This window comes from Miniopterus schreibersii (assembly GCF_964146895.1).
Source record: "Miniopterus schreibersii genome assembly, chromosome: 16".
NCBI classification, from domain to species: Eukaryota; Metazoa; Chordata; class Mammalia; order Chiroptera; family Miniopteridae; genus Miniopterus; species Miniopterus schreibersii.
This window is the reverse complement of record NC_138116.1, coordinates 13,503,671-13,526,758: the sequence shown is the minus strand read 5'-3', so window position 1 is coordinate 13,526,758 and position 23,088 is coordinate 13,503,671. Positions and strand designations below refer to the sequence as shown.

The 23,088-nt window shown below is 35.7% G+C and overlaps 1 protein-coding gene across 1 annotated transcript in view; it reads left to right on the top strand.

The window, feature by feature from the left end:
• The window catches only part of LOC308568781 (leucine-rich repeat-containing protein 37B-like), a gene marked incomplete at its 5' end in the record, with an annotated part of 45,528 nt that overhangs the window by 10,611 nt on the left and 11,829 nt on the right, over positions 1-23,088 (top strand). The window contains 5 exons of the mRNA XM_081161997.1: positions 4,007-4,078; positions 7,008-7,079; positions 7,705-7,785; positions 11,766-11,837; positions 12,421-12,495. Of these exons, the coding sequence (XP_081018123.1) occupies positions 4,007-4,078; positions 7,008-7,079; positions 7,705-7,785; positions 11,766-11,837; positions 12,421-12,495 (372 nt within the window). The remainder of the gene's footprint in view (positions 1-4,006; positions 4,079-7,007; positions 7,080-7,704; positions 7,786-11,765; positions 11,838-12,420; positions 12,496-23,088) is intronic.

The window sequence follows — 23,088 nt, the reverse complement described above, 5'->3', positions numbered from 1 at the left end:
ACATAATTTTATTGTTAATATATAAATATTAAATAACAGGTATATTGAAACCCTACCTGTGCCCTCATCCCCAACCCTTAAGGTAACTTCCACTCTGTTTACTATATATTCTTCCAGACCTTTTTTTACACATTTGCCTATATACGTATTTACAGATAGTGAAATAGGTCTGTTGTGTGATTTTCATACCTTTGTTTTTTAACATATATGGTAACATCCTACAATTTGGTTCTTTCACCTCATGATATATCTTAGATTTATTTCCTTCTTGGTGCATAGAGGGTTACCCAATTCATTTAAACTCCACTATAATATTCCATAGTATGGATGTATTACAGTTTAATAACCCCCCTATTTTTTAAAAATGTTTTTGTTGATTAGAGAGAGAGACAGAAACATCAGTGATGAGAGAGTCATTGATAGCTGCCTTTTGCATGCCCCAACCCGGGCATGTGCCATGACTGGGAATTGAACCATGACTTCCTATTTCTGGCTGGGCAATAATCCTCCTATTAATGGATGTTTAGATTGTGTCCAGTTTTCTTGTTACATGTATTGCTGCAACAGACATTCTACTACATGCATTTTTGGGAACATGGGCAGGTATTTATGCAGAATAGTTGTTTAGAAATGGAATTGGGGTGAAGGCTATATTGATATAACATTTTAATTGCCCTCAAAGAAGTGGTGCCAATTTCAACTCCAATCTATGGGCCAAGACAGCATTCGTTTCCCTCTCCCCTTCCACCATCAGACAGTCTCCATTTTCTGATCTAATGGGTGAATGAAAGGGGTCCCATCTAAATTTGAACTTTCTGCGTGCTTGTGAACTTAAATATCCTTATATATATTTATTAAACATATTTATTCTCTGAATTTGCCCTGTCCATTTTTGCCTGTTTTTTTTCTTTATTTTTTTTTTTTAATAGAAAAGTCAATTTAGGCACGTAAGGGATTTGAGGAAACATATTTACATTCCAAGTAATTAACTGGCTTTTTCCAAGAAGGTTTGTCGTCATATTATTAGTTCAACTTGAGTATGTCATAAATGACTTCTGAATTTATAATGAAAGACATAATAGTCATAGTAATCTCAAAATAGAGTTTATAACCATCCTACAAGATTCTTTCCTTAGTCTATATCTTATTGGTAAGGGTAAACAATCCTAGAACCAGACAGTTGTTTTTTAATTTATGAATTTTTTGAACTATATATAGTTTATATTTTCCATGATAGTATCTGGTAAGAAAAATGAAAGTCATTTGGCACAAGAAATAAATAACGTTAGTTTCCTTTAAGCAGTAGAGGGAGTGGGGTAATCTGAAAGATGGTGTAGGAGAAAATTCTTTGGATTGTGTACTATATACCTTTGGAATTTTGAGCCATGAGAATCTGCATTACATATTTTTTAAATAAATTGAACTTTAAGCATTAATTTTGAGAAAGCTTGTGTTTGGGAGTTTATACACAATAAAATGAATCTCATAAGGTTTGAATTTCTAAGTCAGCTTGAGATTTATACCTTGTAAGGAAGAGGTTCCTAACTTAGGCTCAATGGACCCCCCAGGGCAGGATTTCCTAACCTTTTTTTTCTGTATGTCTCTTTGGTGATCTGCAGAAGTCTGTGTTCTTAAGGACAATGTTTTTAAGTGATTTATGAGGTAAAATATATAGGAAAATAAGGGAAACCTATTATTGAGGAAAATAAAGGAAACCTATTATTGAAATGCAATTTCAAAAAATTTTTTAAAAAAGATTATGGATATAGTAATAAATCTGCTTCTCTTAACATATTAAATAACAAACTAGAGTGGTGGGTCCAATAACTGTTGATAACTTCAAGGTGTGATGAGAATGAATAAATGATATTTTGAGATATCTGCAACAAACGTGATAGGAAATAGCTGTGATTTCTATTGGAGACCCAATTAACTACTACACTGCTAATCTACTGTGGTTTGTTGGCTATGTTCACAATGCAAGGCAATGCAAACTTTAGTTAGAGGTTTGTGACAATAGAAATGTAATTTTATTACCCATTCAGGTTTGGCGCCCTGAATTCAGTCCACTCAGTCCTATTCACCAATCTCTGCCGTAAAGGGAGAATCCACAAATGGAAATTACATGCACACTTTTGCATGTATTCCAGAAAGTGCAATGCCCGCATTGCGGGCTTGGTCAGTGACTCTCTCATCACTGATATTTCTCTCTCTCTCTCCCCCTCTCCTTTCCTCTCTCTGAAATCAATAAAGATATATTTTTTAAAAAAAAGAAAGTGCAGTTTTCTAGGGAAAGGCTCCATAGCTTTTACGAAATTTTCACAGGGCTCTTGTCTCCAAAGATTAAGAGTCACAAATGTAGGGGAGAAGAAAGACATTTCTTTTACTGTAAAGCTGTACTTACCCTCATGAGTGATAGTAAATGGGTGATTTGTTTTAAATAAAAGCAGTAGCCCGGCCGGGCATGGCTCAGCGGTTGAGCGTTGACCTAGGATCTAGGCGATCAGGGTTTGATTCCCGGTCAGGGCACATGCCCAGGTTGCAGGCTCGATCCCCAGTCGGGAGCGTGCAGGAGGCAGCTGATCAATGACTCTCATCGATGTTTCTCTCCTTCCCTCTCCCTTCCTCTCTCTGAAATCAATAAAGATATATTAAATAAATAAATAAATAATAAATAAAAGCAGTATACTGAAAATGATGCCTGTTGCTTTCTGAATTCATTGAACCAGTATTTATGTGATTTTTAAATGATATCTTTTCCATTATTCTTAGGGATTTTGGTGGAAGTTGGAGGGGTAGAGACTTGGCATGTTTCAATCTGCCAACTGGAAATAGCATAATATCTTAGGAAAACAATTTTGTCCCCCTGTTATATCCTAGAGAAAACAGAACAATGTGTATCAAGATACAAGAATGTTCAAAGCAGCATTGTCATAACTAAGAACTAGAACGTTCTTAGTATCCAGGAATGGTAGAATGAATAAATAATGTGTGGGATAATCATCCAAAGGAATACTATTCATCAGATACATAATGCAAGCCACATGGGTAATCTTAAATTGTCTGGTAGCCACTTAAAAAGAAAAGTAAAAAGAAACACTGAAATAATTGTTAATATGTTTTATTTTACTCTTATCCAAAATATTATCATTTCACCATGTAATAATTATATAGGTTATTAATAAGATAGTCTACATTTTTTCACATTTAGTCTTCAGAATATCCAAAGTATTGTCATTTATGTGTGGAATCAACAGAAAAATTGTTAATGAGAGAGTTTACATTCTTTTTTCCATACTAAGTGTTTGAAATCTCAATTTGATTGCTAAATGTTTTATCAGAGAGACTTGATCTATATTTAGATTTTATGAATTTACAGTTGAAAAAGTAATATCACATACCAAAGTTGTTGCTAACATCCTTAAAGGGGAGTTGGAAAGGGTTATGATGGGAAAGAGGCATCCTATGGGCTTCTGGGATACTGGCAGTGTTCTTTCTTGACATGAATGGTCTTATATGGGTATTTGTATTTCTCTTATGTGTTGTTTATGCACATTTTAGCTCAAAAAATTTTTTTTAAATCAAATGACTTTACTTGCAGACCTGATACATTTCTGTATAGGACTTCCATAACAAGTTTTGGGAAAAGAGAGGAGGAAATGGCAGTTCTACCAATGTTGCTAACACCCAGAGTTAGGTTCTAACAGAGACTTTATGATGTAGACATTAAATATATGATTTGGTGGGGTGTATAGACAGGAGAGTGTGTGTGTGTGTGTGTGTGTGTGTGTGTGTGTGTGTGTGTGTGTGTGTGTGTGGTGGAGAGAGATGGACACAGAGGATGTGAGAAGAAATGTTTGAATAAAAAAAGAGCAGAGATCACCATCCTTAAGTAAAATAAAAATTAGGGTATTTTGATGGCAGGTTTCCACATGTATATTTCTGTGCAGTAAATAGTTATAGTTGTTATGCATTTTGAGCCAGAAATAACGTTTTCATTTTTCAGAAATCTCAGTGGAAATGAATTGAAAGAATTACACAAGGATTCATTTGAAGGCCTTCTTTCCCTCCAGTATTTGTAAGTCAATCACATTTATTTATGCCTTTTTAGTTATATTATCTATAAATAAATAAGGGATTCAAATTACATAATCTCTACAATTTCTCTCAGGAGTAAAATTCTTCAATTCTGTAAGTTTGTGTAGGGCTCCAACCCATCTCTAGCAGTTAGTATCTTCTGTGCATTTTCAGTTTTGTAATCACATAGAAAAGATAGAGATAGGAAAAACTCTTCAGTTATAGAGAAAAAGTGGTAATGATGTCTGAGTAATAATAAACACCCATATGAACCTAGTTATATAGGTTTTCATATACCATCTGCCGTTATTTATACTTAGTGTAGAGCCCATGGATCAAATCTGGTCTATGTTTGTTTCATTCTTACAGCACATAAGTTTAGAATGATTTTTATACTTTTAAAGGGCTGTAAAAGAAAAGAAACAAAGAAGAATATGTGAGATAGCCTGTCTGTAGCCTCAGAGCCAAAAATATTTGCTGTCTGGCCTTTACAAAGGGTTTAAAATGTTGATTTAGTAAAATGAGAGGAATTCAGGTTAACCTCAAATTGTCTCCTGTAAGACAAGAAACTATAGAACATTTATATTAATTTGAACGCCATTAACCCAGAATTTTTTGATAATTTAATCTAAATTAGATGAACAAATATTTACACATTAAATATTTAAGCAGATTAATTATATAAACAGTATTATTAAGAACATATTAATTTATCAAGAGAGCAGACTGGTGTTAAGGATTTCAATGCAGGAATTGTTATTCCTATAGCAAAAATAAATGTTTAAAATGATGGTTGAGTGGTATAGTTAGAAATGTCCACACAAAGTAAACATATCAGAAATGCCCCTAACTTCACTAATTACAAAATAAAAATCTCTCCATCCTCCTTGCCAAGGAAGAAATGCTTGCCTAGTAATTCTATTTATTTAGAGATACGGTGCTGTTCCTTAGTATAAAAACTTAATTATGATCCTTTGTCCATGGTATCCAGAACTGTGCATGTCATAAATCCTTATTAAGCTAATTACTGATAGTCTTCAGCAAACAGATTCTTTTTGCTTATGTTGAAGAGTTAAGGGAAGTAGGTATAAAGAGCCTCTCAGGACACTAAAAATAGTTCTTTGGATTATCAAACCTTTCAAGCTTCAGAGGGACAACCACTTTTGTATTGGTCTTCTTGGGTATCTCTACCATTGGCTTACAAACCTTACAAACAGCTTGGAGGAAAACAAATGAGGTAACTAACTGCCCAATAGATTAGGTCATTCATTACTTCTACTGTGAAATACTTTGTAAACTAATTATTTCATGCTAGTGTAAGTATTGCCATTCATTAAAAAATGCCAATCAGTAAACAAGCTAAAAAAGCATCTGCTAAGCACTGTACCTAGTACTGTAGACATCAAGATGGGTACATCAGGGTTCCTAGCCTTCAAGTAGTTCACGATCTCACAGGGAAAATAAACATATAAGCTCAAACCATAGAGCACAAGTACTAAATGGAAGACAAGAGGCGCACAAGATGGAGCCCTGCAATAATAAAACTGCATTTCTTTTAAAACAGTTATTTTTCTCCCTCTACTTCCCAGCTATTTGTTTCTTTTATAAATATTTGGGTTTGCACCTGTTCACGTGTCAGTAGACAATGCAGATGAGCAAGACCCAGTCCATGTTTTGAAGCAGTTTATGTTCAGAGGAGATAGGATGCAAAAATAACTGTATTAAAAAGAAGAAATGGACCTGGACAGTGAGAGAGATAAACTGGCTTTGGTCACATCAGAAGGAAAAGAGACTTGAAGTTGGATCAGCAAAGATGTTGCTACAGCAATGCTGTTTGAACAGGACTTTGAAGGGCCCTTGGGGATCATCACACAGTCATCTTGGATAGAATAAGCTTGCAGAAGGAGCATGGGGAAAGGCAAAACACAGGAAACATACCTTGAGTACCTGTAGAGTACAAGTAGGGAGAGCAGGAGATCAGAGTAAGACCTTCTAGGGCTTCGACGGCCAACCTACCGTGTTATCACCCCAGTGCTCTAGGAGAAACTTAAGCCGACAACAGAGTCACTTGGAGGGCTTGTTCAAACTCAAGCTGCACCCACAGTTACTAATTCAGTCGGTCCAGAGCAGGACTGACAATGTGCGTCTTCAGGAAGTTCCCAAATGATGCTGGCTAGTATTTGAGAACCACTTCTGGAGTGTTCATCTGGCGACTGTGTGCAGGATGGATTAGCAAGGGGGAAGCACCAGTAAGAAGACAAGTTCTACCCATTCAGGTGAAAAGTGAAGGACTAAAGTGGAATCAATGGAAATAAGATGGTGTTTTCAAAAAAATTCCAGTAATGTGTTGTTTTCTGTACAACAACTGTACAACTGAAGCAATTAAATTCATGGAGTATTAAAGCAATGTAAAATAAAACATTTCTATTAATAGAAAGTGTCATTCAGAATTAGTTCCAAGTTCTGTATTATTTTGAGGAATAACTTCCTTTCAAGTTATGTGAAAAGACATCGTTTATTTCATCTGGTATTGAATTGGCTTAGAAAAACAGAACTAAACCAGGAGGGTGTGTAGATGTGAGACTATTTCTTTTGATATTAGAAATTTGTAATTATATATGAACATATAAACTGAATTCATTATCTAAATTTGATGAGACCACATTTGGTCGTCATCTGTTCTCAGGAAAGATTACCTTCAAAATCTATCAAGATCTGTAGTTGTCTATTTTATGTATAAAGATATGAAAATGAGACTCTTAAGAGAGGGGAGGGCAGCATAAGGGGCTCTCAGGGTTCAAATCACAATTCCTGAGGTTCAGAGTTTAGACTAAAGCTTGTTTTCAATGTTATCATTCTAACCGCTAACACTTGTTCCTACTAATTCAATATCTAAGAGCTAATTGAGACACTATTTTTCCTTTTTCTAGAGATTTATCCTGCAATAAAATAGAGTTTATTGAAAGGAGTGCATTTGAATCACTACCTTTTTTGCAATATCTGTAAGTTATAAATATAACTTCATTTTGTTTAGAAATTTTATAAAACTTAATTGTAAACCTCTGTGTTATTTATTTTGAATTAAGATTAAAATTTTACTTAGTAGAAATTTTATTAGTAGAAAACTACTAAAGTTTGCACAGATTACTGTAAGAATTATCTCAAAGGTCAGAATGAACCATTCTACAGCAGTGGTTCTCAACTAGGGTGATTTTGCTCCCAGGTGGAACTTGACAATATTCAGAGATTTTTAGTTGTCAGAATTATAGCTATGCTACTGGCATCTAATGGGCAGAGGCCAGAATTGTTTAACATCCTACAAGGCACAGGAGAGCCCTCCATAAGAAAGAATGATCTAGCTCAAAATGTCAGTAGTGTTGAAGTTGTATAATGCTATTTTAGAGAAACAGATCATTTTTAATACAAGTATTTTTTGAGCACTTACTGTTTTGTATCTAATGCACCACATGTATAAACATGAAAGCATAAATCATAAGCAAATATCTCCCACAGAGAGATTTATTTAGTGTATTGAGGGAGTATTGAGGTTGTTTTGTTATATATAAGTTAGAATCACTGCTAAAGGATTAATGATCTGAAAGAATATTTTTTTCTCTTCTTTTGTAGAAATCTTGGTTGCAATTCAGTGACAAAAGTGAGCTTTGGAACGTTTCAGGCCTGGCATGGAATGCAGTTTTTAAACAAGTTGTAAGTGAAATGGAAGATGAACATATGTCAAAAGCTATGTTTAAAAACATCATACAGTGATTGGTTGGCTGGGTGTAAGCTCAATTTATACTCTGAAAAGTATGGCTTAAGAGCCATTCTTCTTTTTTTCAGATGAGGAAACTAAGGTACAAAGAGGCCAAGAGACTTGTCTGACTTATATATGGCATGCTCTGCTTTCCCTGCACTGCCCTTTGGCAGGGGCAGTAGAAGGCACCAAGCACATAACATTCAAAGTTGCATTGTAATGGGAATCTCTGTGGTGCTGCTGCTCCAATATATGAGTGGTCCTTGAAATTCTACTTCTGAATTTAATTTGATTCCTGCTCATGTGCAAAGGTCCTAAGTGCTTAAATGTATGCAACATAGAACTGAAATGATGGAGTTGAGCTCAGACTTCCCCAGGGAACAAAAGGTGTGGGTGCTTCCTCAGCTATGAGTCTATTTATTTATTTATTTACTTACTTAAAATGTTTTTATTGGTTTTAGAGAAGGAGAGGGAGAGAGAGCGAGGGAGAGAGAGAGAGATACGTTAGAGTGAAATATTGATCTGTTGCCTCCTGCAGGTACCCCAACAGGGGATTGAACCTGAAACCTGGGTATGTGCCCTGACTGGGAATCAAACCAGCAACCTTTTGGTTCACGGGAGGACACTCAACGAACTGAGCTGCCAGCCCAGGGCCATGAGTCTCTTTTAAATGGTAAAGCAGAAAGAATTCTTACAATCCTGCCACAGGGCACTATTCTCACCAATCATCCAGAACATTATTGTTTTTCAGAAACTATGTGCCTCTGCAGTGTATTATCTGTGGCAGTGGGAGTCTTTGAGGGATGGGAGAGGATGCTGTTTATGTTAAGGTGTGGTGTGAAGAAATATAAAGAAAATACATTGCTGTAGCCTCATTGCAACTTCTCTCCTGACTATTCCTCAATAAGAAATGTGGGTTTTATTCCCTTTCAGCTTGAAAATTCTGTGATTTCTCTGTGACACAAGCAAATCATAGTGGGTATGTTTAGTGGCCTGAAAAGGTTTTGAGACTCAAGGTGAAGATTGTCCTCTAAAGTTGTCTTTGGAGAAGACCGTCTTGCTGTCTTGTGTTTAAGAAATCCAATTTGACACAATTCATTTTGGGTTAGGTGGGGGTTTTTAGGGGGTGTCTGGAGCTGCATTGACAGTTCCTGCAGATGCCCATCTGTAGCTGCATCCCCTCTTCCCTCATTAATTTGCTGATGCCTCACTTGGGGAAGGGACACTGAGGGTCAGTTTTCCCTCTGCCTGTGCTCTGAGAGCAGGCTCCTTAGGTCCCTACACCAAGGGAAAGTACATGTGAGGGTTTATTTCTGGATTGTCCATTTGTTCCATTGATTTATATGTCTAGCCTTATGCCAGTACCACACTGTGAATGCTGTGGCTTTGAATTGGGTTTTGAACCCAGGACGTGTTAGTCCTCCCACGTTGTTCCTCTTTATCAAGATTGTCTTGGCTGCTCTTGGTCCCTTGAATTGCCACATGATTTTTGAACTAGCTTGTCCATTTCTGGGGAAAAATCAGTTGGGATTTTGATAGGGGTTGAATTGAAACCATAGATAAACTTGGGGAGTAGGGCCATTTTAACAGTATCATGTTCTGATCCATGAACACAGCATGTCTTCCTACTTATTTACGTCTTTTTAATTTCTTTAAGCAATGTTTTGTAGTTTTTAGTATATGAGTCATGTACTTCTTTGATTAAATATTTTGCTAAGTATTTCATTCTTTTTGATGCTGTTATAGATGGAATTGTTTTTTTAATTTCATTTTTTGATTACTCATTGCTAGTGTACAGAAATACAGCTAATTTTGCATATTGGTCTTGTGTCCTGCCACCTTACTGAACTCGTTTATTAGTGCTAATAGTTTTTTCTAGATTCCCAGGAATACGTCTCATGGTCTTCCATTTTCCCAGTTATATGTTGGAGCACTTCAGAGTCTCTATGGACATATCATTTCTCCACTTTTTCTTTTTTAATATGTTTTTATTGATTTCAGAGAGAAGAAGGGAGAGGGAGAGAGAGATAGAAACATCAATGATGAGAGTCATTGATCGGCTACCTCCTGCATTCCCCTTATTGGGGATCGAGCCCCCAAAACCCAGGCATGTGCCCTGACCAGGAATCAAGCTGTGACCTCCAGGTTCAATAACTGAGTGACAGCGGCAGGGCTCAGTTTTTTCTTTTAAGCTTTTTTTGTTAGCCTATTTTTTGCACCAACTGTTATCTGTTGCCTCAGCAGCTGCCGTGTTAAAACATTTACCTGCAATTGTTTTCATAAAATTTCCTCTGAGGACAGAGTCTGTCTTTGGGGGCTAGGCAGCTCTCAGTCAGGTCAAAGACAAACCTTTCAAGTGAGGTCTTCCAGGAAACCACTTGACAGGTAAAATGACAGTTCTTTGGGAATGAGATTTTGTTCCATTTTGTTTCCTGTGGTACTGGGTCTGTGGGCTGTTTTTCGAGGTTACCCCTGGGATGGAGAGGAAAGCTCTAGGATGAGTTAAAGGAGCACAAATCACTGTTTTTACAGAAATCAATAATTTCTCTTGATTAAATGTTCCCTGTATTCCTCCCCTGTTGGTTAATTACAGAGTTGAAAAAGGTGATCCTGACAATTTTTGCGTTGTTTTTGTTGCTTTTTTTTAAGGATGGATTTCCAGGTGTCTTTACTCCACCGTTTTCAATGATTTGCCTACAACATGGTTTTAAATCTCTAATGTCTTAATGACTATAAGCTAGTTTAATATTTAATCATGGGATATCATTTGGAAACAGGAAGAAAAAGAAAAAATGTAATTCTCATAGAGGCTTTTCCAGATGGGTACATGTAATTTGAAAAGGTATTTCTATTTAGTGGTCTCAAAATTAAGGTTTAAGTAACAGCTATTTTAAACCCCTTTTCTTCATAGAATTACATATAGGCTTTAGAGTCGGAACTGAGTTCAAATTCCAGCTCTGCTTTTTACAAGCTTGATGGCAGGACAAGTTATATAACTTCTCTGTGCCTTAGTTTCCTCATTTTTAAAATAGGGTAATAATAATATATATCAATAAAGGTTATTGTGAGGGTTAAATGTGAAATGTTCATCATAGATACCCAGCAGCCTAATAGATATTAGCTTTGATAATCATCTTTATAATATTCTGTAAAAGTACATTACTGATTCTTGAGTAGAGTTAGCCTAAAGACAGATTTTCTTTTCTTCTTGTTTTTTGTTTGTCTTGTTTTGCTCGTTTGTTTTAAAGAACTGAGAAGAAAATTTATTCCAGCATTTAGAATATAAATTTGTGTCAAATAACAAATTCATTCTTTTTTTATATGTAATCAAAATGTTATTTATTTATTAAACATCTATTAAATATCTAGTAAATCTCAGGCACTAACAGTCTAAGAAATGTACAAGTAACCAGGTGATTACATACAATGTAACAAAGCCTGTGATACAAGAATACACGTGGGATTATGTGATGGGAGCATGGCTTTCACTAGTTCCTCTTAGATTTATCCCCTTTTTGGCTCCAAAATTAAGGAATTAGTTTTAAACCACTAGGATTTTTAAAAAATTCTGGAGATGAAAGAAAAGCACGTTGAATTATGGAGGACACCAGAAATAGTATTTCTTGTAGAGCAAGAGCTCCCTATCAGCATAGTCGCTAATGGGGTTTTCAGTCTGAAAAGTTCTTTGGCATTCTTTTTTCTTTGCTACTCAGTTTTTTTCCTTTTTTTTATTACATGCTCTTCTTCACTTTACCATTTAGGGACCTGGGTAGTTCCCCCCAAAATAATGCTTTATAGATTCTAAGTGTGATCTATAGGTAAAGACAGAAAATGATGTTTTTTAACCTTGAAGCTTTGTACCCAAAAAATGAATATAAACTTTCATGACAGTTATTGAAAATGTAGATAATTTTAATTCCATTGCATTTTTCAGAATTCTCAGTAATAATCCTCTGTCAGCTGTTCAAGATCCATATCTTTTTAATTTGCCAGCATTAAAATATTTGTAAGTATTGCAACAATCTCATGCTCATGAGATGATTTCTGCTCTTTCTCACTTTCATCAAAGATTAAGTATTCTGCATTTTGACTAAAAAGTCCTAACTTAAATTTTAACTGGGAGATTGAAAAAGAGTTATTGGCACAGAAAAATGATTAAGAAAGAATGCACAAGGTCAAGACAGCCAGCAGAGGAAGGGAGCTGTGTTGAAGAACACATTCAGATATGAAACATGTAGATGCATGTAGAAATACCATTGATCACAGAAAGAAAAAAGGAATGTGTTGTACATTGTGTGTGTTTTTTTAAGAGTAATCAAGTGGTGGTTGCAATTGAGAATGACAAGTAGGATAATGATAAAAATGACAAACACAGATTGTACTGTTCATAAAGTCATTAATTTGATGATGCCAATAAATTTAAATTTCTTCAAAAAGAGCTCTCTGAAATGATCATCTATGGCAAGTAAACTCTTAAGTTGGCTTCACAGAGAAGCCAGAACTGAAGTAACCAGATGCTAAGTGTCTCTCTGAGTACAGAAGTTTTGCCTTTGGGTTCACATCATGCATGTTTGGTCTTTCTCCTCCAGAGACATGGGAGCAACACAGGTGTCACTTGCAACACTTGTTAACATCCTCGTGATGACCTCAAAATTGGAAAAACTGTAAGTTGATTTTTCTTATATTTATTTTCACTTAGTCGTTCTTTTAGGTTTACTTTATTATTTTCTTAAGTCAGGTTTACTGAGGTATAATTTTTATTTAATAAAATTCACTCTTTTTTCCCTGGCCTGTACTACTACTCAGTGGTTAGAGCATCGGCCCACATATGGGTTTGATTCCTGATCAAGGGCAAGTACCTGGGTTGCAGGTTCAATCCCTGGCTCTGGTTGGGCGAGTGCAGGAGGCAATCAATCGATGTGCCTCTCTCATCAGTGTTTTCCTCTCTCTCTCCCTCTCTCTTTCTTTCTCTCTTCCTCTCTCCTTCCCTCTTCTTTTCTCCCTCTCCCCTCCCTCCCTTCCACTCTCTCTAAAAATAAAATTAATGGAAAAAATATCCTTGAGTGAGGATTAACAAAAGTTAAAAAATCATTCTTTTAAAATGTACAGTTATTGAGTTTTGATAAATGTGTAGTTATGTGCCACCATCACATCTGAGATACAGAACACTTTTGTCATCTCAAAAAGGCTCCTCATGTTTCTTTGCAGTCAGTTCCTCCTCCCACCACCAGCTCTGGCAAGCACCAATATTATTTTCCTTGCTATAGTCTTGCCTTTTCCACAGTGCCTTAGAAATGAAATCATGTAGAGTGTAACCTTTTGTGTTTGGCTTCTTTTTCTTAGCATAACCCTTTTGAGATTCATCCATGTAGTTGCATCTGTCAGTAGTTCACTTCTTTTTATTGCTGTGTAGTATTCCAGTTGTGTGTTTATTTATACAGTCACCAGTTAATGGATATTTGGGTTGTTTATAGTTTTTTGGTTATTATGACTAAAGCTGCTAAAAACACTCACATAGGGTCTTTGTGTGAAAATGTTTCCGTTGCTTTGGGGTAAAATACCTAAGAGTGGAATTGCTGCGTCATATGCTGAGTGCATATTTAATTTGTTAAGAAACTGCTAAACTGTGTTCTAAGATGGTTGTATCATCATGTCTTCCCACCAGTAGTAGATGAGGGTTGTAGTTGCTCCACATTTTCACCTGATCTTTATATTTCTGTTTTAAAAAATATTAACCTTTCTAGTAGGAATGTATTTGTATTGCATTGTGGTTTTAATTTGCATTTCTCTAATAGCTGATGATGTGGAATGCCTCTGTGAAAATATCATTTTCCAGTGAAGTGTCTGTTCAAATCCATTTTTTAATTGGATATTTTATTATTGAGTTTTAAGAGTGTGTGTTTTTTTTTAGTCCATTCTGTCAGATATGTGTTTAGTAAATATCTTTCCCAGGTTGTTTTTTGTCTTCATTCTATTAAAAGTATCTCTGAAGACCAGAAGTTTTTAATTTAAAATTTTGATGAACTCTAATTTGGCAATGTTTTTATTGTGTGGTTTGTGCTTTTTTGTTTCTTATCTAAGAAATTGTGTGAGAACCCATTGTTTAATCCAAAATCATATAGATTTTTCTCCTCCATTTTCTTCTAATAGTTGTATAGTTACATTTAGGTCTATGATCCATTTTGATTTAATTTTTATATATGGTGTAAAGTAAGGGTTACGTTCCCTTTTTTCAATTAAAAAAATTCTTAGACCCCTATTGTGATAGTTTATTACAGAACTTACTGCACCTTAATTTGTGCCCTCCTTCCAATATGGCAGGCTAATAGGAAGAATCAGAGAAGCTGAATAGGCTAATAACAACTGATTAAATCGAAGCATTAATGAAAAAAACCTCTCAGCAAACAAAAGCCCTGGTCTGGACGGCTTTACAAGGGAGCTTTCTAATTCTTCAAGTTGTAGGGTTAGTTTACTAAAAATTTGTCTTGCATTTTGAGGTAGGCCTATAGTGCTATGAATTTCCCTCTTAGGACTGCTTTTGCTATGTCCCATAGATTTGGGGTTGTTGTATGTTCATTTTCATTTGTTTCCAGGAAGTTTTTGATTTCTTTCTTGATCCTTTTGGTAACCCAATAATTGTTTAATAACATGCTGTTTAGCCTCCATGTGTTTGAATGTTTTTGAGTGTTTCTACTGTAGTTGATTTCTAATTTCATTCCATTGTGATCTGAGATGCTTGATATGATTTCAGTCTTCTTGAATTTGTAGAGACTTGTTTTGTGTCCCAACATGTGTTCTATCTTTGAGCATGACCCATGTGCACTTGAGAGGAATGTATATTCTGCAGCTTTGGGTAAAATGTTCTGTAAATATCAAATAAATCCATCTAATCTAGTGTGCTATTTAGAGTCACTTTTTCTGTGTTGACTTTTTGTCTGGAAGATCTATCCAGTGAAGTCAGCGGGGTGATAAAGTCCATGACTATGACTGTATTGCTATTGATCTCTCCCTTAAAGTCCTTAAGGTTATTATTGATAGGTCCTTATTTATTGCCATTTTAATTCTTTATGCCTATGTTTCTCTGTCTATTTCTTCTTATTACAGCAGTCCCTTTAACATTTCTTGCAGTGCTTCTATTTCTGCTTCTAATTACAGCAGTTCCTTTATGTTAATTTTTGCAATGCTTGTTTGGTGGTGATAAACTCTTTTAGCCATTTTTTGTTTGGGAAGCTCTTTATTTCCCATTTTTTGTTTGGGAAGCTCTATCTATTTTGAATGATAGTCTTGCTGGATAGAGTAGTCTTGGCTTCAGATCCTTGTTTCGCATTACCTTGAATACTTCATGCCATTCCCTTCTGGCCTGTAGAGTTTCTGATGAGAAGTCAGCTGACAACCTTATGGAAGCTCCTTTGTAGATAACAGATTGCTTTTCTCTTGCTGCCTTTAATATTCTCTCTTTGTCTTGAAATTTTGGCATTTTAATTATGATGTGTCTGGGCATGGACCTCTTTGGATTCTTCTTGCTTGGGACTCTGTACCTCCTGAACTTTTGTGACTTTTTCTTTGACCAGGTTAGGGAAGTTTTCTGCCATTATTTCTTCAAAAAGGTTCTCTAAACTTTGCTTACTTTCAACCTCTTTTGGTACTCCTACGATGTGAATATTGTTATGTTTCATTTTGTCCCATAGCTTCCTTAGACTGTCCTCCTGTTTTTTAATTGTTTTTTTCTTTTCGGATCTCTGATTGAGTTATTTTTTCTACCCTGTCTTCTAATTTGCTAATCAAATCCTCAGCTTCCTCTCATCTGCTGTTTATTCCTTCCAGTCTATTATTTATTTCTGCTATGTCATTCTTAATTTCCTTCATAGTTTCCATATCTTTTTTCATGCTGTTGAGCATCTTTACAATCAGTATTCTGAACTCTGTATCTGATAGATTGCTTATCTCCATTTCATTTAGCTCTTTTTCTGGAGACTTTTCTTGTTCATTCATTTGGGGCTTGTTTTTTTGTCTCCCCATTTTGGCTGCCTGTTTGGGCTTGTTTCTATGTAGTAGGTAGATCTGCTAGGACTCTCAGTCTTTTTGGAGGGCCTCTGATACAGGCCAGTATCAGATGCAGTTTGTGACTGGCCCTAAGTACCCTGTTTGGAGCTATTAACAACCCTTGGCTTGGTCTCCTCTGCTGGGACTGGGTGCAGTTGGACCAGGATGTACACCAAAGTCTGCTTTTCCAAGACCCAGGTCCAGAAACAGATCAGGCAAAGATTAAGCACTCTGAGGCCTGCCTTTGGCTGCAGGCTGATTAACCTGATTCTCTTAATGAGCCTCAGGCTATAGAAACTACTCTGGGCAGGGCAAGAGGTTTTCCAGGAGGATGAGGCATTTGCTCCCCGCCCCGGCAAAAGCTGTTTGGGAGGTAAATGTCTGCCTGGGAAAGATGTCCTCTGCCATTTGGGGGAATAACTCAGCACAGGAATCCAGAGGGGTGCCTTCTGATCTCTATCTGCAGAGCCCACAATCCTAGATTCTCCTCACACAGCTGCAGTCCACTCTACCCACCCTCAGCTGGAGCCCAAGGTGAGTGGCTACACACAAAACTTTGTGCGTTGGCTCTTTAAGAGGGTACCTGCATTTCCAGCCATCTCTCCCTCGCCAACAGAAATCCTGCTGCTTTTCACAGCTAAATGTTATATGGGCACTTTTCTCAGTTCTGGTGCTCTTGGCTGGAAAGCCCAGCCAGGGGGAGTCCTCAGTGGAACCCCCCACAGCTGAGATATCCCTCTGGACCTTCAGCTGTTGCCCCAGCCCTCTTGTGCTTCCGCACTTCCTACCAGTCTCTATGCAGCCTCCACTTTAGGTCCTTGGTTATGAGGATGCTCTCCAGCTCATCTTCAGTGGCAGTTGATTATTCAGGGTGGTTTTTCTATATTTTAGTTGTAATTCCAGTTTGGTCCTGGGAGAGTGTCAGTGTAGCTTCCACTCAGTCCGCTGCCTGTATCATTTACTTTTCACAACATTTTGAGGTATAATTGACATACAATAGCTTGTATATGTATATATACACATATATATACCTATATCACAAAACCATCATCACCTCAAGCAGTTTCATCATGTCTCTTTGTAATTCTTCCTTCCCATCCTCCTTGCCCTTCCTTATACACATGTAAACATCAGTCTGCTTTCTGTTGCTATAGGTTAGTTTGCATTTTCTAGAATTTTATATAAATGGAATCATACAGTATCTACTCTTTTCTAACTGGCTTCTTTTACTCAGATGATTATTTTAAGAGTCATCCATGTTGTGATATGTACCAATAATTCATTTCTTTTTATTGCTGAATAGTATTCTATTATATGGATATACCACTGCTTTTCAACATTGATGACTGTTTGAGTTGGTCCAATTTTTGACTATTACAAATAAAGCTATTATGAATATTTATGTACAAGTCTTTTTATGGAAAGATACTTCTATTTCTCTTGATAAACACCTGGAAGTGGAATGGCTGGATCATACGGTAGGTGTATGTTTAAGTTTTTAAAAAACTATTTTCCAAAGTGGTTGTACCATTTTACATTTCCACCAGCAGTGTATGAGAATTTCATTTTCTTCACATGCTTGCCAACAGCTGCTATGATCATTCTGTTTAACTATGGTCATTCTGTTTAATTTTAGATAGTTTAATAGGTGTGTAGTGGTGTCTTATTGTGCTGTCATTTGCATTCCCCTAATACTTAATGATGTAAAATATCTTTTCATATGCTTACTTGCCATCTGTATATCTTTGAATCACTTGTCTATGTTTTTATTGAGTTTTGGTTCTTTATGTATTCTGGAAACAAGCCTGTATTAAATATGTCATTTGAAATGTATTTGCTTTCATTTTATGGCTTGTCTTTTCCTTCTCCCAAGTCTTTTTTGTGGGGCACAAATTCTTAATTTCTCTAATGTCCAATTCATTTTTTTCCTCTATGGAATCTGCTTTTAGTATTGTATCTAAGAAACCTTGCCCAATTTAAGGTCATAAAGATTTTTTTGTATGTTTTCTTGTAGAAGTTTTATAGCTCTAGGTTTTACATTTAGGTCTTTCCATTTAAGTTCATTTCTGTATATGGTTTGGGTTGAAGTTTACTGTTTTTACAAGTAGGTAATCCAGTTGTTTCAGCACCATTCATTGAAAAGACTATCCTTTCTCCCCTGAGCTGCCTTTGAACCTGAAAATCAGGTGTCCATATCTCCCTACTTTCTGATTTTTTATTCTGCTTCTTTGATTTATTTGCCTGTCTTTACACCAATATCTCAATGTCCTAAAAGTGTAGCTTCTTTATAAGTCTTGAAATAAGGTAGTGTTAGTCCTCTAACTTTGCTTGTTTTTTCAAAATTATTTTGGCTATTCTAGGAGCTTCACATTTCCATCTGAATCTTAGAATTAGCTGGTCATTTTCTACAGAAAAGCCTGCTGGGCTTTTGATCTATAAATCAACTTGAGGAAAATTGACATCTTAACAATATTGAATCTCCTGACCCATGAACACATTATATTGCTCCATTTTTAGGTCTTCCTTAATTTCTCCCAGCGGTTTATAGTTTTCATTGTGCAAGTCTTTTACATCTTTTGTCAGGTTCATTCCTAAGTGCTTTTATACTTTGGATGCTATTTTAAATAGTATTTTTATTTTCAATTTCTGATTGTTCTGTCCTAGGTACTAGAGAAAAATTAATTTTTTGTATATTGATCTTGTGTCCTGCAAACTTGACAAACTCATTTATTCTAGTAGCCTTTTTGTAGACTCCGTCAGGTTTTTTCTACATAGATAATGATATCTGCAAATAAATATAGTTTTACTTCCTTTCATTCGGAATGTCTTTTACTTCTTTTTTTTCTTCCCTATTGTACTGGCTAGAACATTCAGTTCAATGTCGATTAGAAGTAATGAGAGCAAACATCCTTTCCTTTGTCCTGAACTTGGAGGGAAAGCACTTTGTCTATTATGATTAAAAATGGTGTTAGATTATTTTGTTGAAGTCATTTATCAAATTGAGGAAATCTCCTTTCATTCCTGGTTTGCTGAGGGTTTTTTTTCTTTTTTAAATCAGGAATGGATGTTAGATTTTGTCAGATACTTTTTATGTATCTATTGCAATGATTGTATGATTTTTCCATTTTAGTTTTTTAACTTTGGTAAGTTACATTGATTTTCTAATATTAAACCAACCTTGTATTCCTGAAATAAACCCCATGATGTATCATTTTTTAATATATTGTTGGATTTTATATGCTAAAATCTTCTTTAGAATTTTTGCATCTGTGTTCATGAGAGATTTTAGTCTGTAGTTTTCCTCTTATAATATCTTTGTCTAGTTTTGATAAGGGGAAATTTGGCCTTACAAATGAGTTGATAAGTATTCCCTTCTATTTGGTTTTCTCATAGAGTTTGTGTAGAATTACCTTTATTTCTTCCTCAAATGCTTTCATGGTAGCATTCACCAGTGAAGTCATGTGGGCTTGAAGCTTTCTTTGTGGGAAGGTTTTGAACTATATATTCAATATCTTCAATAGTGCTCTTTAAGTTACATATTTATTCTTGAGTAAGCATTAGTAGTTTCTGTCCTTCAAGGAATTTGTCTATTTCATCTTCAATTTATTGGTATAAAATATTTTATCATATTCCTTTATTATCCTTTTAATATCTGTAGATTCTGTAGTGATGTCACCTGTCTTGTTACTAATATTGATCATTTCTCTTGTCTTTTTTTGCATAATCTGGCTAGAAGTTTGTCAATTTTATTGATCTTCTCTAAGCACTATTTTGTAATTTCACTGACTTCTCTGTTTTTCTGTTTTCCATTTTTTAAATTTCTGCTTTAATCTTTATTATGTCCTTTCTTCTCCTTACTCTGTGATTAATTTGCTCTTCTTTTTCTGGTTTCTTAAGGTGGAAGCTGAAGAAGCTGAGTATTGCTTTAGCAACATCCCACATGTTGACATCTTGTGTTTTCAGTTTCAGTCAGTTCCAAATAGTTTCTAATTTCCCTTATGATTTCTTCTTTGACCCACAGGGTTACTTAGAAGCATGTTTTTTACTTATCAAATATTTGGAGATTTTTTTTTAGGTCTCTTAATTTCTGATTTAATTCCACTGTTGTCAGAGAACGTATATTGAATGACTAAAATCTTTTTAAACTTAGAGAGACTGATTTTATGGCCAGTAAATGCTGGTACTAGGCCAGAATATAGTCTATTTTCGTAAACCTTATGTGTCCACTGGAGAGGAAAAAAAAGGTGCATTCTATTGATTTTGGGTAGAGTGTTTTATAAATATCATGTAGGTTAAGATTCTTCAAGTCTTCTATATCCTTACTGATTTTCTACCTACTTGCTGTATCAATTATTGAAAGAGTGATATTGAAGTTTCCAACTATAATTGTGAATTTGTTTGTTTCTCGTCATTCTCATTTTTCCTTCATATATTTTGAAGCTCTGTATCAGGTGCGTAAATTTCTAGGTTATGTGTTTGTCGTTAATTGACTTTTTATTAACATGACCTTTATCTCTGGTAATATTCTTTGCTTTGACATTGACTTTGTCTTAGAGAAATATAGCCACTCCAGCTTTCTTTTGATTAGTGTTAGCATAGCATATATTTCTATCCTTTTAACCCATTTGTATCTTTCTTTTGAAGATGGTTCTTGTAGACACATATAGATGGCTTTTGCTTTTTTAACCATTGTGACAACACCAGCTTTTAATTAGGGAGATTAGACCTTTTTTTTTTTTTTTTTTTTTAATATATCTTTATTGATTTCAGAGCGAGGAAGGGAGAGGGAGAGGGAGAGAGAGAGATAGAAACATCAATGATGAGAGAGTCATTGATCGGCTGCAGCCCGCAACCCGGGCATGTGCCCTGACCAGGAATCGAACCCTGATCGCCTAGATCCTAGGTCGACGCTCAACTGCTGAGCCACACCCGGCTGGGCCGACCATTTTTGTTTAATGCAGTGATTGATGTGATTACATCTAAATCTACTATCTTGCTATATCTTTCCTATTTGTCCCATCTGTTCTTTGTTTATTTTTTCTTCTTTTTCTTTCTGCTTTTCAATTAAGTACATTTTAGTGGTTGCTTTATGGTTTATAGTGTACATCTTTAGCTTATCACAATCTATCTTGAAGTGATATTTTGCAATTTCATCAGTAGTATAATATAATAGTATATAAAGGCCAGGAGGGACAAATGGAAGTACATACATACTATTGGAAGGAAGTACATATGTACTATTATAATAGTATTGAAAATTTGGGGCTGCTCTTTGTTCAGATTTTTTTTGTCTCCTTCCCTTCATGGACTCTTAAGTACACATATTATTAGGCCACTTGAAGTTGTTGCACAACTCACTGGTGCTTCATCCATTTGTTAGTTTCCTTTCTCCTTTTTCATTTTGTGTAGTTTCTATTGCTGTGCTTTCAGTTAACTGATCTTTTCTTCTTCTGCTGTGTCTAATCTGCTATTAATCCTATCCAGTGTCTTTTTCATTTAGACACTGTAGTTTTTACTCTCTGGCTTTTATGAACACTATTCCCAACACTGTGTGGTTCTTTTCCTAGCCTCAAGCAATTCTTCACACATATGTACTGTACTTTGTTGAATGCTCAAGAGATCTCTCTGTATATCCCCAGAGTTCTTGTCTGTGCACCTCTTTGCTTTCTATAATTCTAGTCACCTTGGTTTCCCCCAGCTCTCAGCTCCATTTCCTTAGGGAGTTCACCAACCTCCATGTGGGTTTCTCCTTCCCTGCATCATGACCTGGAAACTCAGAGCTATAAGCTAGGGCAAGCATAGAGTTCACTTCATTTATTTCCTATCTTTTGGGAAATCACAGTCCTTTATTGCCTGAGGCAAATACCTTGAAAAATGTTTTTACATATATTTTGTCTGTTTTTTAAATTGTTTTAGGCAGGTGGTTAAATTGGTCCCATTTACTCCATCTTGGCTAAAAGACAGTAATATTCTTTTCCCTTCCAATAATATTCTTTAAATCTGTTTTGTTTCGATCCAGGATCCACTCTGGGATCAGACATGACATGTCATGTCTTTGTTTCCTTTAGTCTAAAACATTTTCCTACCTTTTTTGTTTTGTTTTGTTATGTTAATCCTCACCCAAGGATACTTTCTTCCATTGATTTCTAGAGAGAGAGTCTAGGGGAAGGCGGAGGGGGAGAGAGAAAACTTCAGTATGAGACGGACGTATTGATTGGTTGCCTCCCACATCCACCCTGACCTGTCCAGATGGAGCTCGAAACCAACGTACATGCCTTTAAATGGGAATCGCACCCGAGACCCCTAAGTCTGTGGGCCAATGCTCTAACCGCTGAGCAACAGAGCTTCCTAACTTTTCTTTATTTTTTTTGGTCTTTTATTACACTGGCATTTTTGATGTGTCTAAAATAATTGTCTTATAAATTTTCCCACAGTCTGGATTTGTCTTTTTCCTCATGATTAGATTCAAGGTAAACTATTTTGGAAAGAATACTATATAGGTGATATATCCTTCCTACCTCATCAGTTCAAGTGGCCTATAATACTAAATTTTTAATCACTTGGTGAAGGTGGTATCTTCCAGATCTCTCCATTGTAAAGTTATTTTTTCCCATGGTAATTAATAACTAATCTGTGGCATGATGCTTTGGGATCAGTGAAGATTCTCCTCTCAACTTTTTACCAACTGTGCATCAGTGATAATCAGTGTCTGAATTGATTATTATACTGGTGGTTACAAAGTGAGACTTTCTTCTAATTCTATTATTCCATCTACATATATTGGCTGGCATTAGTCTGTAAATAATAGCTCCTCTCACCTGGCCAGTGTGGTTTAGTGGTTGAACATCCACCCATGAACCTGAATGTCATCACTTGATTCCAGGTCAGGGCACATGCCCAAGTTTCTGGCTCGATCCCCACTAGGGGGAGTGCAGGAGACAGCTGATCAATGATTCTCTCTCATCATTGATTTTTCTAGCTCTCCTTCTCCCTTTACTCTCTCTGAAATCAATAAAAACATATTTAAAAAAAGATTTAAAAAATAACTCCCCTGTTATTTTTGAGTATCATTATGAACTCATGGGCTCTTCTTTAAATTAATTATGTTATAACTTATTATCATTATTCTTTTGAATGTTCAAATTGCCCAGATTTGGCCAAGGCAATCTGTTATTATTTAACCACACAATATGTTTTATGCCCAGAATAATTTC